General features: G+C 49.6%; 4 protein-coding genes across 4 annotated transcripts, besides 12 other annotated features; 2 read left to right on the forward strand and 2 right to left on the reverse strand.

The window, feature by feature from the left end:
- Positions 1–6,344: part of a mobile genetic element that runs on past the window's edge.
- Positions 1–9,108: part of a mobile genetic element that runs on past the window's edge.
- EKO05_0008464 (uncharacterized protein) lies at positions 257–1,864 on the reverse strand (the record flags this gene model as incomplete). Its single annotated transcript, XM_038946531.2, has 1 exon — positions 257–1,864. One exon carries the CDS (start codon positions 1,862–1,864, stop codon positions 257–259), a length of 1,608 nt encoding a protein of 535 aa, XP_038795997.2.
- EKO05_0008465 (uncharacterized protein) lies at positions 3,118–4,011 on the reverse strand (the record flags this gene model as incomplete). The annotated part of the gene is made up of 1 exon (XM_059637311.1): positions 3,118–4,011. The coding sequence occupies one exon, from the start codon at positions 4,009–4,011 to the stop codon at positions 3,118–3,120; it is 894 nt and encodes a 297-aa protein (XP_059493294.1).
- On the forward strand, positions 4,307–4,987 carry EKO05_0008466 (uncharacterized protein; the record flags this gene model as incomplete). Its single annotated transcript, XM_059637312.1, has 1 exon — positions 4,307–4,987. The coding sequence occupies one exon, from the start codon at positions 4,307–4,309 to the stop codon at positions 4,985–4,987; it is 681 nt and encodes a 226-aa protein (XP_059493295.1).
- EKO05_0008467 (uncharacterized protein) lies at positions 5,608–6,030 on the forward strand (the record flags this gene model as incomplete). The annotated part of the gene is made up of 1 exon (XM_059637313.1): positions 5,608–6,030. One exon carries the CDS (start codon positions 5,608–5,610, stop codon positions 6,028–6,030), a length of 423 nt encoding a protein of 140 aa, XP_059493296.1.
- Positions 6,923–6,962: a tandem repeat.
- Positions 7,029–7,145: a dispersed repeat.
- Positions 7,146–7,178: a tandem repeat.
- Positions 7,179–8,736: a dispersed repeat.
- Positions 8,737–11,958: a mobile genetic element.
- Positions 8,949–9,108: a long terminal repeat.
- Positions 9,109–9,112: a direct repeat.
- Positions 11,959–12,028: a dispersed repeat.
- Positions 12,025–12,078: a dispersed repeat.
- A 141-nt stretch (positions 12,079–12,219) lies between these two features.
- Positions 12,220–14,749: part of a mobile genetic element that runs on past the window's edge.

Genomic DNA, 14,749 nt, shown 5'->3' on the forward strand with positions numbered 1-14,749 from the left:
CATCTGCGCTGCTCCTCTGCTGCCACCGCCGCGGTGTCGGCCTGCGTCTCCTCTGGCTCTTCCTGCTCTTCTTCGACGGCTTGTCGCTTGGTACCACCGGGGTGTCGCTCGCATAGATCACACTTCGACTCTCCCATCTCGCATTGCTGCCTGTTCTGTCTGCCGTCCATGTGCTTGTCTATCGCGATTCGCCGACAGGATTCGACTGTCATAAACTCCTTTGCAGGTCGCTCCAGCTTGTAGCCGAGCGCCTTCTCTACCCTCCCTCTTTCGTTACATAGCACGCTCTCATAACAATAGACTCGCTGTCGAGCCCCGTTCGTCCCGCCCGGCCGCTCTCTTGCACATATTGGAGCAGCAGGGGACACATGGCAACGTGGATCACCACCCGGACGCCTGCAGCGTCGAGCCCAAGACCTAGCATGTTCGTGGCTGTACAAAGCTTCTCTATGCCCAGGGTGAAGCTTCGCACCATGCGTGCCTTTTCCTCGTCTGAGCCCATCTGACGGTAGTATGCAGAGCACTGCAGAAGCTTCGCAAGCCGTTTCGTCTCGTCCACAGTTGGACAATAGACGATGATCTGCGCCTTGGGTCCGTACCTACTCCTCTTCGCAGCCACGAGCTTAATAAGTACTTTTTCTAGCGTGCCACGTGTGTACTCTAGCACCTGGTACGCAATGTTCGTTCGCGTGGTGCGTTCATCGCGGCATATGGTTACGGTCTGGGCATCGAGCCCTGCGGTGTGCAAGAAGGCGGGCTGCAGCGTGGGCGGCAAGGTTGCAGTCAGGTAGACAACCTGTGTGCCCTTCTCCGTCATCTCCACCATCTTGAGGAGGTCTGGCCGCCAGTCCTGTGTCGACTCCAGCAGCACGTGGCACTCGTCTATCACGATACGATCTAGCTGATGGAGCATGCGCTTTTCGTTAATGAACCTGCCGAACGCCTTCGTGACTGCGCTCTCAGGCGTCACCAGCACAATACGAGCCCAGTACGGCGGTCTTCTTCCATCCCACTTCGCGCAGGGGATGCCGAGCTGGTCGCAGCGATCTTGCAGATCGTCTCGCAAGGCATTCAACGGAGCCACGACCACGGAGACGCCGCCTGGCGAGACGGACGCGGGCAGCATGAACAGCATACTCTTGCCGGTGCCGGTAGCCATAACAACTAGCACGCGCAGCCGTCGCTGCATCACAGCCTCGAGGCTTTCTTCTTGCTTGCCACGATACTCGGCGTCCGGCCGTCCAGCGAGTCGCCTGAACTCTGCCTTGAGGTCCACCATCGCGAGCGACGACCAGCGCTGGAGCGCCTGCTTCTCTTGCTGCGCTACCATCTCCGCGCGAACACCGGGGTGCATGCGGCCGTCCTCCCAGGCGGATGCAAACTCCAGCACGCGATGCCAGTCCATGCTCACCCGCCGGAACTCCTCCCGCTCGGCCATGGTCTGAAAGGGAGACTCCATCATGGAGCGGCCGTAGTTGCCCTCCTCTGTTTTAAGGCTGTGGCCGGACTGCAACGCTTGCGCGTTGCTCTTCGCCGGCGCTTTGTTCCAGTAGAGCACTTCCAACCAGTCGCGTGCTTGTCCATCTCTTGCCAGCTCTCGGTGGATGGCTGGGTAGGCATGCCGCCAGGCGCGGGTGCCGAGAGCGGTGTTCATGTACTGAAAGGTCTGCTCGCGCAGGACACGGCGTATGCGATCGGTGCCCCAGTACCCGTCTGGGTTAGCGGATCGTGCCTTCTCACGGTCGGCTTCGCCGTACTCGTCTCCGTCGTCGCTCTCTTCGCTATCGCTCTCGTCGCCCCACTGCTCCTCCGGCTCTGGCTCCCAGATGAAAGCGGTAGGGCGGGCAACGCCATTGTGCAGCATCTGGAGATCATCTATGAACGGTCGACCGAGCCCGAGGAAGTACACCACCAGCTCACCCACCTCCCAGGGAACATAGCGGTGGATCGTCTTGACACGCTTGCTGAAGCTATACCCCTTGTGGTACGTGGTGGTGAAGGATACCAGGCCACCCTCTACAAACACCCCCGATACCCCACCCCGTCTGCACTGTTCTCGCACTGTATCGAGGTAATCTCTGTCCCGCGACCAGGCCCGCCGCCAGACATGTGAACAAGCGTGAAGAGGCCTTCTTTAAACCGACGCACTCCTTTCATGTACCTAGCTACAGCGTCATCGCGCCATAGCGTCCGTTCCGGCCGTTGTGTGCTATCTATCCCACGAATGAATCTCTCCCTTAGCGGAGCCTCGTCCAACACCCGGTCTAGAAGCCAGTCTTGCCATCTATCTAGCTGGTTGTCGGGGTGCTTCAGAAAGCTCCAGCCCGTAGCCAGCTCGGCTGGCTGATCGACGAGTTTGTCCACGGACACCTCTGGAAGCGGGGTGGTCCTGGGTCGCACGCAACCCCTTTCGTCTAGATCCAAGAGTAGGACGTCCTTGAATAGCTGCAACCGCACCGTCTCGCAGAGTCCCTTCACCATCGACCGGAGATCGGCTAGCGAAAAGCTCTGCTTGTCAATGAGAAGCCGATCTCCATCCCACGACACGATACCGGGAGTATTACGTCGCTTTGCCTGTGTTCTAGCTAGCGTACGCAAGCGGAGCATTCGATTCATAGGACTGGGTGTGCCTTTGAAGTCGGACAGCGTCATAAACCGTTCAGACATGTCTTTAACTAGCTCATACGCAGTAGGTGCTGTACAAGGGTCTTTCTGAAGCGCTTTATCTCGCTGGCAGCGGGCATGATGCACTACGAGCGCTTTCGAGGTAGTGATCAAAGCAGACAGCGTTGGCGAGAACTCGTGCGCCGGAACCCACCCACCGCCATGGTGATCAGGCTTGAGGCCGAGGACAGCCACTCCGCTCAGCAGTGCGCTCTCGTGCTCGTCGCCAGTCAGGCTGTGGTTGAGCAAGGCGATCCAAAAGCGCAGGCATCGCTCTTCCAGTTTCTCTTTCTTCGCAGCGTCGTCTGAGCGGGCTATTTGCTGGAGTGACACCAAGAGGGCGTCTTGCGTGCTGGTAAGTTTGTATGGCGGCCGCTCGACCTGGTCATATGTGCGCCACAGGTAGCAGAGGATGCTCACCAGCTTCTGGCTGTACTTCTTGATCGTACCGACTCAATGCCTAGCGTAGAAGGGCCGCTCGTTCGATTCTGCGCCCGCCTCACGTCGCTCGATAATCTCCAGTGCGAGTCTGCCGACAACCTCAGCTCGGCTGCTATCGAACGCTTTTCGTATCAGCCGCTCTATAGCTTTGCAAACATCGCGTAAGCCCGTGTCGTCAAACGCCACTTCTTCCTTCCCACGCGCGTCTACCTCCCCACCAGCTAGCTGTTTAGCGCGCAGAAGTGCCGCCCTTGGGATACCTTGTAGGTGCGGGACCCATTCTGTGAGCTCTAGCCACGGATCAGCCTGCGAACGGATGCCCTCTTTAATCTTATCCTGCGCTGCTGCTGCCTCACGCTCTTCTCGCTGATGCTGGCGATCTGCCTTCACTCTCTGGGAGATGTCTGCTAGAGTCGCAGCTCCAACGCTCGTCTCGACTGCAACATACGCCGGCCAGCCAACAGCTCTGAACAAGCGCTGGCAGGATTGGCTGTCTCGCCATACTCGGTTGCGCGAGTGCTTGCTCTTTTGCCTTATATCTCCCCCTCGCTTTTGTTCGTTCACCCAGCCATGCTCATCCTTGCAATGTTTCTGCATGCCCTGCAGCGAGATGCAGGTATACCAACAACGCTCCGACAAGCATACCAGCCCGTCTTCTCGGCTTTTCAGACCAAAGACGGGCTCCTTAGCCGGCCTTGGTACACGCACGTCTCCTGGACTCCACGCAAGGTTTGGTAGCGCGCGTACAGCTGCCGCCAGGCTCTTGCGCGTAGCGACTGTGACCTTGGGATGGCGCTCTTTGAGGTGCGTAACGATCTGCGCTGGTGGAATAGCAGTGGCACATGGTTTACAAACTACGACTCGAAGTTCAGGCCGGTGTTCAAACAGCTGCGCAAATAGTTCCATGGTGTAAGGAGCAGAAGGGACACAAGTGGGCGCTATGCAACACGTCCGTTGGCCTAGTGTTTGCTATCCCCAGCATATTGATCGACAGACTGTGTATCGATCTTGCTTTTGGTTTGATTGCGCTCCCAGCTCCGCTAACGCTGGTTGGTGAGGGCGTCGTGGTACATCCGTGCGCGGCCTGACTTTCGGTGCCGCGGTGTGACCGCGTCAGAACCTCAACAACACCCAACCCCTTTCCGCACAACCTTTGTCCGAACTTCCGCTCGCAACCTCATTCGCAGTACACAAGTCGATAATGCACTGGTTGGCAGCATTAGACAGCGCCGCAGAGCGGTTTGATGGCGGTCGTCGGAGCTTTCCTCTGGCCAGCGAAGCTGACTTCGTTCGCAACTACGCGTACGAGCCGCCGAATGAGGACTACGAGAAGCTCTTCTTCTGCCAAGCGACCATCTCACGCTCGCAGCGTGATCCAGGTGCTCGTCCGCACAGCGCAGGATGGCTGATCCCCACCCGTGACGATGCCAGCGTCTGCAAGCCCGTCTTCATTGCCCACTCCGTCTTGTCAGCGATCTGGCTTCTGCGCGAGACGCTCGCCGACGACGTCCTGCCTGACAATATCTGGGATCGTCTGGTCTGCGCGGCCGAGTCGCTTGCGGAGGACGGGATGGAAGAGCCGCCGTCTGCGCAGAAGCCCTTTGCTTCCCCTTCACAACAGGCCTCCGCTCCACCCCCGCAACAAAAGAAGCGGCCACACCTATCTGCGCCGGCCCCTACACCAAAGCGCGCTCGAACAACCACCGATGAGACACATCCAGCCAGCCCTCAGCTGTCACAGCCTAGCGAACCGGATGAGCAGCTGAAAGACTCCCTCTGCACATCACTACCATCTCCAACAACAACCGCCGTGCGGAGCAAAAACGCAGCAGGACACTCGCCACTTCGCGTGCGAAGAAGCGGCTTGCCCTTGGTCTGGTAGCACCTGGCGACAAGGCTCCTCTTCCAGAGCAGGCTGCCTACACCTCTATTGTGCAAAAGGACAAGTCCGTCGTCGCCTGGATCATCAAGCAGCCGGTCTCCGATGACACGGACTTCTACAGCTCCACCCAAACTCCCTACCTCACGGCCTGCACCCTTCTAGAGAAAGCGCGCGTGCTTGGAAACCAGTCCTCTCGGTACCACGCTGCCCAGTTCCTGCAGGCTTGGCGAGAACGTGGCTCACCCTTCAGAGGTGGCGGCGAGCTCGCTGGCAGCCAGAGCAGGACCGGTGCGGGAGCTAAGCGCTTGCAGCTGCTGAGTGTGCGCAACGATGCTGACAGGGATTTCTGCTTTGCCTGGAACATGTGCACACGTTACGAAGCAGAGCTAGCAGCTGTCCATATCGAGTCTTGATGGGCGTCAGCTCTCCTAGGTCAAGCATACTCCAACAAGATAGCGCAGATCCGGCATAACGACTTTGTATCTAGCAACAACAGGACGCGAAATCGATACAGAAAGGGACAGATCCGCACAGAGGCAGTTGCAGCGCTAGTAGAGTTAGTTAGTCCCAACGCCACTAAGAAGGACAAGCAGGTGTTTAGACGACGGTTAGGCCAAGCCATGCGCTGGTACTCCATTAGTCAGGAGCTAGGCTGGGGCATTCTGACCCTGATACCACACGACGAGATTGCGAATCGCTGGATAGAACGCACCCTCCGTGTAGGCCAGCTGCATGTCTGGATTGAGCTACTTAAGAAGGAGTGTCCAGACATTTGTGCAGCTAGCAAGGCACTTAAGAACTGGTTAGGGCCAGAGGGAATTGCTGGCGGGCCCATCAACGAGAAGAAAACGCTGAGCATTGAGGCGGAGGCGCCAGCAACCATCTACGAGGTGGAAGAGATTCAAGACAGCGAAGACGACGAAACTGACAACAGCGTTGACGACAGCACCAGAGAGCAAAGTCATGCTTCGCCGAAGAGTCCTACGCCAGCTCCGCGGTTGCGTCAGCTAACTTTGCTTGAATTGTTCCATCCTGTAGAGTAGATGTTACCTGCGCTCAACTCTGAACATTGTGCTACATACCTTATCGATACTGCCCTACAACATTGCGAACATTAATATTGAAACATCTACTATATTCCACTCACGTACCGTATGCTCGATTCTTCTAGAAATTCAACATACAATTGGGACGCACTTTGTACACGTTCCGCAATCGTTGCAGCAATATTTGACTTCAGGAACAGCGAACAAATTCACGCTGAAAAAGCGAACAAATACAGTCGAGTGTCTGTGCTCACGCTAAAATTTACATAGGCAAAGCGAACAAATACACTGTCTTTGTTCGTATAATCACTGGGAGACTTTACTTTTTTCTACCTTCCTTCACTCTTTCAAACCCTAACTCTTCACTCACACTCTCTTCTAACTCACCCTTACCTCTTTCTCAACTCTCTACAACTCTTCTAAACTTTACTTTACTTTCTTCTCTTTTTTTCTTTCACTTCCTCCTCTTCTCTTTTCACTCTCTCTTCTCTTTTTACTTCTCTCTTCTACCTTTTTTTCCCTTCCTTTAATCCCCTCTAACCTCTCTTTCTAACTCTTCTTAAAACACTCAAACCCTAACCCTCACACTTACTTTTCCACCTTTTCCTTCTTTTCTTAACCCTTCAACTTCTCTTAACTTCTCTTTTACTTCTTCCACTTTTCTCTCTACTTCTCCTACTCTTTCCTACCTTTTTTTCCATTTTTACCTCTCTCTTCTAAATCTTTTTACCCCATTTCTCTTACTTTCTTAACACTCTACCTTCTTTTCTCCACTACTACCTTTTTTTCCTTCTTAAAACTTCAACCCTTTTCTTCTTTACTCTCCTTCTACCTCTCTACTAACTCTTTACTCATCTCCTTACTTCTTCAACCCTCTTCTTCTCTTTACTTCCTTTTCTTTTTCCCTTTCCCCTAACACTTTAACTTTCTTTTTTTCAAAACCCTAACACTCTTTCTCTCTAACACTCTTCCTTACTACAACTTCTACCTCCACTACTTCTCTTTCCTTCTTTCTTCTCTTCTTCTACCCTTTTCTAATCCTTCTCCTACTTTTCCTTTTACTCTCACTTAACTTCCTACTACCACTTCTTCTCCTCTTACCTTTTTCTTCCCTCTACTCTTCTACTCTCTACTCTCTACTCTCTTCACTACCCTCTCTCACCTTTAATTTACTACACCTACTTCTTCTTACAAAACTTCTAAACTACCCTTTACCCTTCTCTTCTTCCTTTACTTTAAACACTAAACCTCTTCCTACACCAAAACCCTAACCCTCTTTCTACACTAAAACCCTAACCCTCTTCCTACATTAAAACCCTAACCCTTACCTCTACACTCTTTTACTCTCTTTTTCTTTTACATTTATCCTTCCTTACTCCTTCTTACTCCCTTCTTCTTAACTCTTTTTCTCTACTATTTTCTTCTCTCTCTACTTTTTTACTCTTAACACTTACTTCTTTCTACTACTTCTTCTCTCTAATTCCTCACTTTCTTCTTCATCCTACACTTCCTTTCTTTTTCTTTTCTTAAACCTTAAAACTCTTCCTCTTCTCTCTCCCTTTTTCTACCTTTCTTCTACCCCATCTTTACCTACTCTTTCCACTCACTTTTCTTTTTTTCAAACCCTAACTCTCTTCTTACACTAAAACCCTATCCCTCTTCTTATACTAAAACCCTAACCCTTACTCTTACACTCTTCTTTACTCTTCCTCTTACTTTTACCTTCTTCCTTCTCTACTTACATTCTTATCCCTTACAATCTTTACAATTTCCTTCTACTACTTCTTCTTTTTTCCTACTTCTTCTCTCTTTCTCTCTTTCTCTCTTCTCCTCTTCTTCTAAACTCTCCTCTTTTTCTTTCTTCTTCTTACTACTTTCAAATTTTTACCTCTTTTCTAATCTTTCTTAAAACCCTAACCCTTTCTTTCTTCTAAAACCTTAACTTAACCTTTTACTCTATACTTCTTCCTTTACTTTTCTTACTCTTCTACCTTCCTCTACACTTCCTTCTCTACCTTCTACTCTTTCTTCTCTTAACACCTCTTTTCTTACTTTCTACTTTCTACTTTTCTTACTTTTCTTTCTTTCTTTTTATTTTACTTTTTCTTTAACCCTTAACTTTTCTACACTACTTTCCTTTCTATACACCTTACCTTCCTCCTACACAACTATTTCCTTCTAAATTTACTCCTTCTTCTTCTTCTTTCTTTCTATTTAAATCTTCACTTACTTTACCTTTTCCTTCTCTCTCTTTTCTTTTTCAAACCTCATCTCTTTTCTTATTAACTTTCTCTCTTACCTTTATTTTTAACCTTCTTACTTTTCTTTCATCTTTTTACTCTTTTCTCTCTTTTCTTCTTATTCTTCTCTTTTCTTCTTCTTCTTCTCTTTTCCTTCCATTCCTCTTACTCTCTTCTACATTATAACTTTTTTTTCTTAAATCCTTTCTTAATTTTTTAAACACTTACTTCCTATCTTTTACCCCTTTTAACAACTCTTACTACTTCCTTTTTATTCTTCTCTCTCCTAAACCCTAACCTCTTTTCTCTTCTTCTTTTTCTATCTCCTCTTCTTCTTTACTTTTCTTAACTTTTCTTACTTTTCTACCTTTATTTTAACCTAACTACTTTACTACCTTCTCTACTTCTCTTTTTCTTCTCCTCTAACTTCTTCTATCTACTAAATTATTTCTATTTTTAATTGTCTTCTTCCTTCTTTTTATCTCTCTTCTTACACTTCTACCTACTTCTTTCTTTATCTATTTCTACTTCTTTTTCTTAAACCATTTCTACTCTCTCTATATTAACACCCTAACTCTCTTCTAACTCTAAAACCCTAACCCTCTTCTTATTCTAAAACCCTAACCCTCTTCTTACTCTAAAACCCTAACCCTTACACTTACCCTCTTTTTCTCTCTTACTCTACTCTTTTCAATACTCTACTTTCTTCCTTACTTTATTCTTCTCTTTACTCTACTCTCTTCTACTTCTTCTTCTCTTATCTTTTTCTTCCCTCTACTCTTCTACTCTTAACACCTATTCTCTAATCCTTACTACTTTTCTCTATCCTTTCTACACACCTTATCCTTTCTACTTCCCTTATCCTTTTCTTTCCTTATTCTACTACTCCTAATCTTCTTCACTTTTCAACAATCTTTCTTTAAACTACCACTCTTTCTTTTCCTACTCTCCTTCTTCTCTCTTTTTTAAAACTTCAACTTTTACTCTTCTAACTTTTCTTCTAACCCTAACCCCTCTTTCTCACACTAAAACCTAACTATTATTATTACTTTCTCTCTACTCTCTTCTTACTCTATTCCTTACCTTCTTCCTTACATATAAACTTACTTTCTTACTTACCCTCTCTCTCTCTTACTTATTCTCTTTCTACCTTCTCTTCTCTCTCTAATTTTTTACTCTTAATACTTACTCTCTCTTCTTACTTTTCTACTCCTCTTTTCTACTTACTTTTCTCTACTACTCTCTTTCTAACACCTTAACTTTCTCCTTCTCTTCTTACACCTACCTTCAATCTGTACTCTCTCTTTTACTCTACTAACTTTTTCTAATTTTTCTTATCTTTTTACCTTCTCTCTAACTATTCTTTTATTCAACATCTCCTCTAATCAACTATCTTCTTCTTCTACTTCCCTCTTTCTCTTTATTCTTTTTACTATTTAAAACTTATTTATATCTTATCTTCTAACTTCCCTCTTCTATATATCTATTGTTTCTTTCCTTTTTCTTTTTATCTCTATCTACCATCTCTCGATTTTCTTTTGTACTTTTTTTATTATTATTACTATCTTCTCCTACTTATAAACAACTCTTAACTCTATTCCTTTATACTTAACTAATACTATACTATTTTCCTTCTTTCTTTTCTTCTTTCTTTTCTTCTTCTTACTACTATTACTACGCTACTGTCTTTTTCTCTCTCTTCTATTCCGCTCCGCGGTCTCAACCACCTCCCCTCCTTCACTCTCTTCTGTTCCGCTCCGCGGTCTCAACCACCTTCCCTCCTTCACTCTCAACCGCTTTGCTCCAGGGGCACATCCACGGGCCCCCCGCCCACCCCTCTACTCCCCTCTCCCATGATACCTTATCACGGGCCCACCGCCTACCCCTCTTTCTCCCTCACCCTCTTTCTCCTTGACCACCCTCTTCTCCTTAACTCCCATCTCCTTTCTCCTTCTTTTACTTTCAACTTGACACTTACTTTTTCCTATTATTAACTTTCCCTTCCCTCCTCACTGCTCTCTTGTGACACCTGACGGGCCTACCACCTACCCCTCTCTTGCGCGTCACGGCCTTTTTGGTTTGCGGGCGCGTCTCTCTAACGCACAATATGCCCTGTGTACTCTCAGGCAGGTTTCCGTTATACCCCCTACCAGTTGCCAGCCTACAAATGCAGGTAACCCTAACCCTAACCTTGACCTGTGTCCGGTCCCAAACCTAACTTCACTTATCTAACGTCTTTGTTACGCTTACTCTCTTGTAACGCCTTACAGGCCCCCCTTTGGTTCTTCTCCCCTAAACACTGTCTCAATCGTTTCCACGGTTTAATGCTGTGCTCTTCTGCTTTTAACAACGGATCTGCTCGCTCTGTTAACCTTCTTGCCGGTTACCCGGCCTTTTACGGGCTGTTTGCTGTTGTCTCTTACTGGTCACAGGTCATGCTCCTCGACTGCCCGCCTTCCCTCCCTCTCCACCCTTTCGCCTTTCTCCAACGGTCTCGACCACGCTTCTGTTAACACTTGCTGCACTCTCAGACAGGTATCTGCTACACCCCTGTTACGCGTCACTAACGCACCAGTTACGGGGGCCTCTTCACGGGTTACGGACCTCTCTACGGGCTCGGGGGCACCTCTACAGGTTGTACGCCTTACTGTCAGCCTCTTCTTATTCTGTGCTATTGTTAACTACTTCGCTCAGCGTCCTTGTAATACATTATCACGGCTTACCTCTCTACTGCTTTGCTATGTTGACCTCTCAATGATACCTCATCACGGCTTCGTCGCCTACCTCTTCTCTTTTCTTAACTACTGCGCTTCTTGTGCCTCCCTACGGGCCTTCCGCCCCCCCCTTCTACTTCACCGCTGCGCTCGGCTTCTTTGTGACACCTTACGGGCCCACCGCCCACCCTCTTCTCCCTTCTTCTCGGCAACCCTCTCTTAAAACACCCACGGGCCCACCGCCTACCCCTTCTTCTACCCTCTTCTCTCCCTTATCCCTTGCTCGTGATACCTTATCACGGCCCCACCCACCTCCCCTCTTTCTCCTTCACCCTCTACCGCCCCGCCCGACTGCTTTGTGACACCTGACGGGCCCACCGCCCACCCTTCTCTCACGCACTACAACATCTACAGGATTAGGAATGCCTTTCTAGCTGCGGCACCACAATCGGGTTTGCTAAACTTCCCCTAACTACTGTTCTATCTTGTAACAATACTCTCTAAACGCCCAAAAACCTTTTTAAATGCCTCCTCCTCTCTATATCTTACTTTTCCCTAATTTTCGTTGTCTTGATCCTGCGCTTTCTTTTTAATACAAACGGCTGCTTTAGGTTAGGGACTTACTTGCTTTTAGGTGCTCTTCCTGGTTTATGGGCTCTTTCTAGGCTGTGCGCTGTTCTTAAATAATTAGCTCTTACTACTTAGGGGCACTAATGTGGACTCCCTTGGCTTGCAGGGACCACTTTCGGGCCACTTAGGGGGACTACTTTTGGGCCACTTGGGGGAACTACTTGGGAACCACTTAGATTAGGGGACCCACTCAGGTTGGACGTGCCACTTAGGTGGGGCAACTACTTAGGTTAACACACTACTTGTGGAACTACTTAGGGAACCACTTATAGACCCACTCGGGCTAGGGGACTACTAGGCAACCACTTGGGTTGGCGGACCACTTTGGGAACCACTTGGGATACTACGCGGGTTAATGCTTACTACGCAGGTTAATGCTTACTACGCAGGTTGATGCTTACTACGCAGGTTAATGCTGACTATGCGGGTTGGTGCTGACTACGTGGGTTGGGGGATCCGCATGGGTTGGGGGCTCTACTTAGGTTGGGGGGGGCTCTACATAGGTTGGGGGATCCGCATAGGTTAGGGGCTCTACTTAGGTTGGGGGGCTTTACTTAGGTTGGGGGCTTTACTTGGGTTGGGGGATCCGCATAGGTTGGGGGGAACTACTTAGGTTAGTGGCTGTCTCTTGCGGGCGTCTGTGTTCTTCTACATGCTGTTGCTTGCTTAACTAAACCACGTATAACCCTAACCCTATCCTAACATGCGTCCCGGCCCCCACTGCAGCTCTAACACCTCTACTTGTCTCTGCTGCCCTCTTTACTTATGCTCTCTGCGCTTGTGTGCGCTTCTGCTCCTTTATCTGTCTTGTTAATAATCTGCTTGCTGTAAACGCTGGTAACTCTACCTTAATTTGCGTCCGGACTGGAACTTAACCCTAATGCTAACTTGCGTCCGGGCCCGACCGCAACTCCACTACCCTGACTTCCGTCCCAGCCTGAACCTAACTCGGCTGCACCGCTTCTATGAATCGTGAGCGGAAATTCTTTCATTTGCTACTACTGCATCTACTGCGTCTACTCAGCTAATAACTGCGTAATCTAACAAAATTCCTTAACTAAATTGTTGCTCTCCACGTTGTCCAGCGGCTGCTTCTTCCCCAAATATTCGATTAACATCCTACCCGGTCCTGCATCGTCCACCCCAAGCTCCGCTAATTGGACCTGCTATTAGGCATTTGCCTCTGTGTAACCGAATACTATGCCTATTAACCCTGCGCTTAATACCCCAGTGTACTGACAAGTTCCGTCCTCTACTTGTTGATATCGCCCCTCCCTGTTTAGTTCCCAGCTATTGCAAATCTCCTGCAGCACGCCACTGCACGGGAAACAGCCTAAAAACATGTTAAACCAAACTTGATCATCTATCCTCTGTACCATCTCTTTTGCTTTTTTACTTTCTGCCCTCTAACACTGCCGTATGTTGTGTCTGCTCTGCACGTCGCCTGCTCCCTCGCATATCCCGCATTGATTTGCCTACCACGCTAACTGCCTGCGTACCCACTCTATATCAGCAAACTCTTGCTGTTAATGCTCTGTCAACGTCTGCCACAGCCCCCGACGCGCCTGCTCCTGCTGCCGAAACACCTGCTGCACCTCTTCTTGCTCGGCTTCAACGACGTCTATCTCGTCCCAATCGTTGTTCTCTGGCTCGCTCTCTTCTTCTGTTTCTTCCTCTACCACCTCCTCCAGCTGCCCGTCTATCCCTCGACACACGTCGCACATCTCCTTGTTGTCCTCCTCTCTACACCCTGCTTGATCCTTCCTCCCATCCAAATACCCGTCCAACACTTCCCTCCTGCAGCCAACCGCCCTGCTCTCGCCACCTTCCACATACTCCCTCACCATCTGCCGCTCAGCTTCTGTCCTGTTGTTGTTAGTGCGTTGTTTCCTATCCTGAACAATCAAAACCGCCTCGCTTCGCAACCCGTCCTGGCCTGCCCTGCTGCTCTCTTGTGCGTAATCTAACATAGTAAACGGCTAATTAATGTGAATAATGCACCGTACATCCGGTATGTCCACGCCTATCCCTAACGCGCTTGTTGCTACAATCACGCGCTGCTTACCTGCCATAAAGTCTGCTAACATGGTTGGCTTGCCTATAGCATCCGCGTGATACGCGTAACAATCTAATTGCTCTGCTATCGCCTTCACCTTCGGCTTCGAGTTGCTGTACACAATGAGCTTACCTGTCCTGTACTTCTACATCTTCTGCCGCACCGTCTTAACAACCATTAACTTAACGTCCTTCTTCTTCGCAGACTGGCTGATCTGGATGGTCTGATACGCCACGTTCGTCCTAGTAGTTAGTTGTCTAAACATCTTGACCTGCTTCTGCTCGTAATGCATTCGTCGATACAGCTCGTCTTCTTCTGTCAGCAGCAACGTTGCTGTTAACAGCACCATCTGCGTCTCAGCTGCTGCCAGCCTGCCGAGCTGTTGCATCTGCTTGCGGAACGTGTAGCAACGGTTCAACACAATGTGACACTCGTCGATCACGATGCAGTCCAGCTGCCGCGTCGCTTGCAGCCGGTTCAAAAACGTCGCGAACGCTTCTCCTACTGCTGACTCAGGCGTTACAAACACGATGGCTGCTGCGTCAGGCAGGCAGCAACTCTGCCACTCGGCACACAATATCCCTAGCTCCTTGCATCGCCGCATCATGTTACTACGCAGCGAAACCAACGGCACGACGACGACTGTTGTTCCGCCTTGCTCTGCCTACGCCGGCAACATAAACAGCATGCTCTTGCCTGCGCCAGTCGGCATCACGGCCACAACAGGGCTCTCGCCAGCAATAATCGCCTTGATCGCCTCCTTCTGCACGCCTCTGAATTTGGCTTTCTTGCCCTTTATTCGCTTGAGTTGCGCTACCGGGTCCATCTTCCTCAGCCGCTCCAGCCGCTCTATCCTCGCCTCGTCGGCCTTGCTCTTAAACGGCGCCTTCTTCCGCTTCTTAACGTCTGCCACTGCGTCTACGGCAGACTAGAAACCTAAAAACCGGTGCCAATTAGTGCTTGAGTTGCAGAACAGCTGCTGCCTGTCTGCTGTAACGCCTGCTATCTCTATGATCCTGCGCGTGTATACCATGCCGGCTACGTACGCGCTGTGGCTGGCCTGCTTGTCCTGGATG

The sequence above is a fragment of the Ascochyta rabiei genome, chromosome 15, assembly GCF_004011695.2.
Source record: "Ascochyta rabiei chromosome 15, complete sequence".
In the NCBI taxonomy this organism is placed as follows: Eukaryota; Fungi; Ascomycota; class Dothideomycetes; order Pleosporales; family Didymellaceae; genus Ascochyta; species Ascochyta rabiei.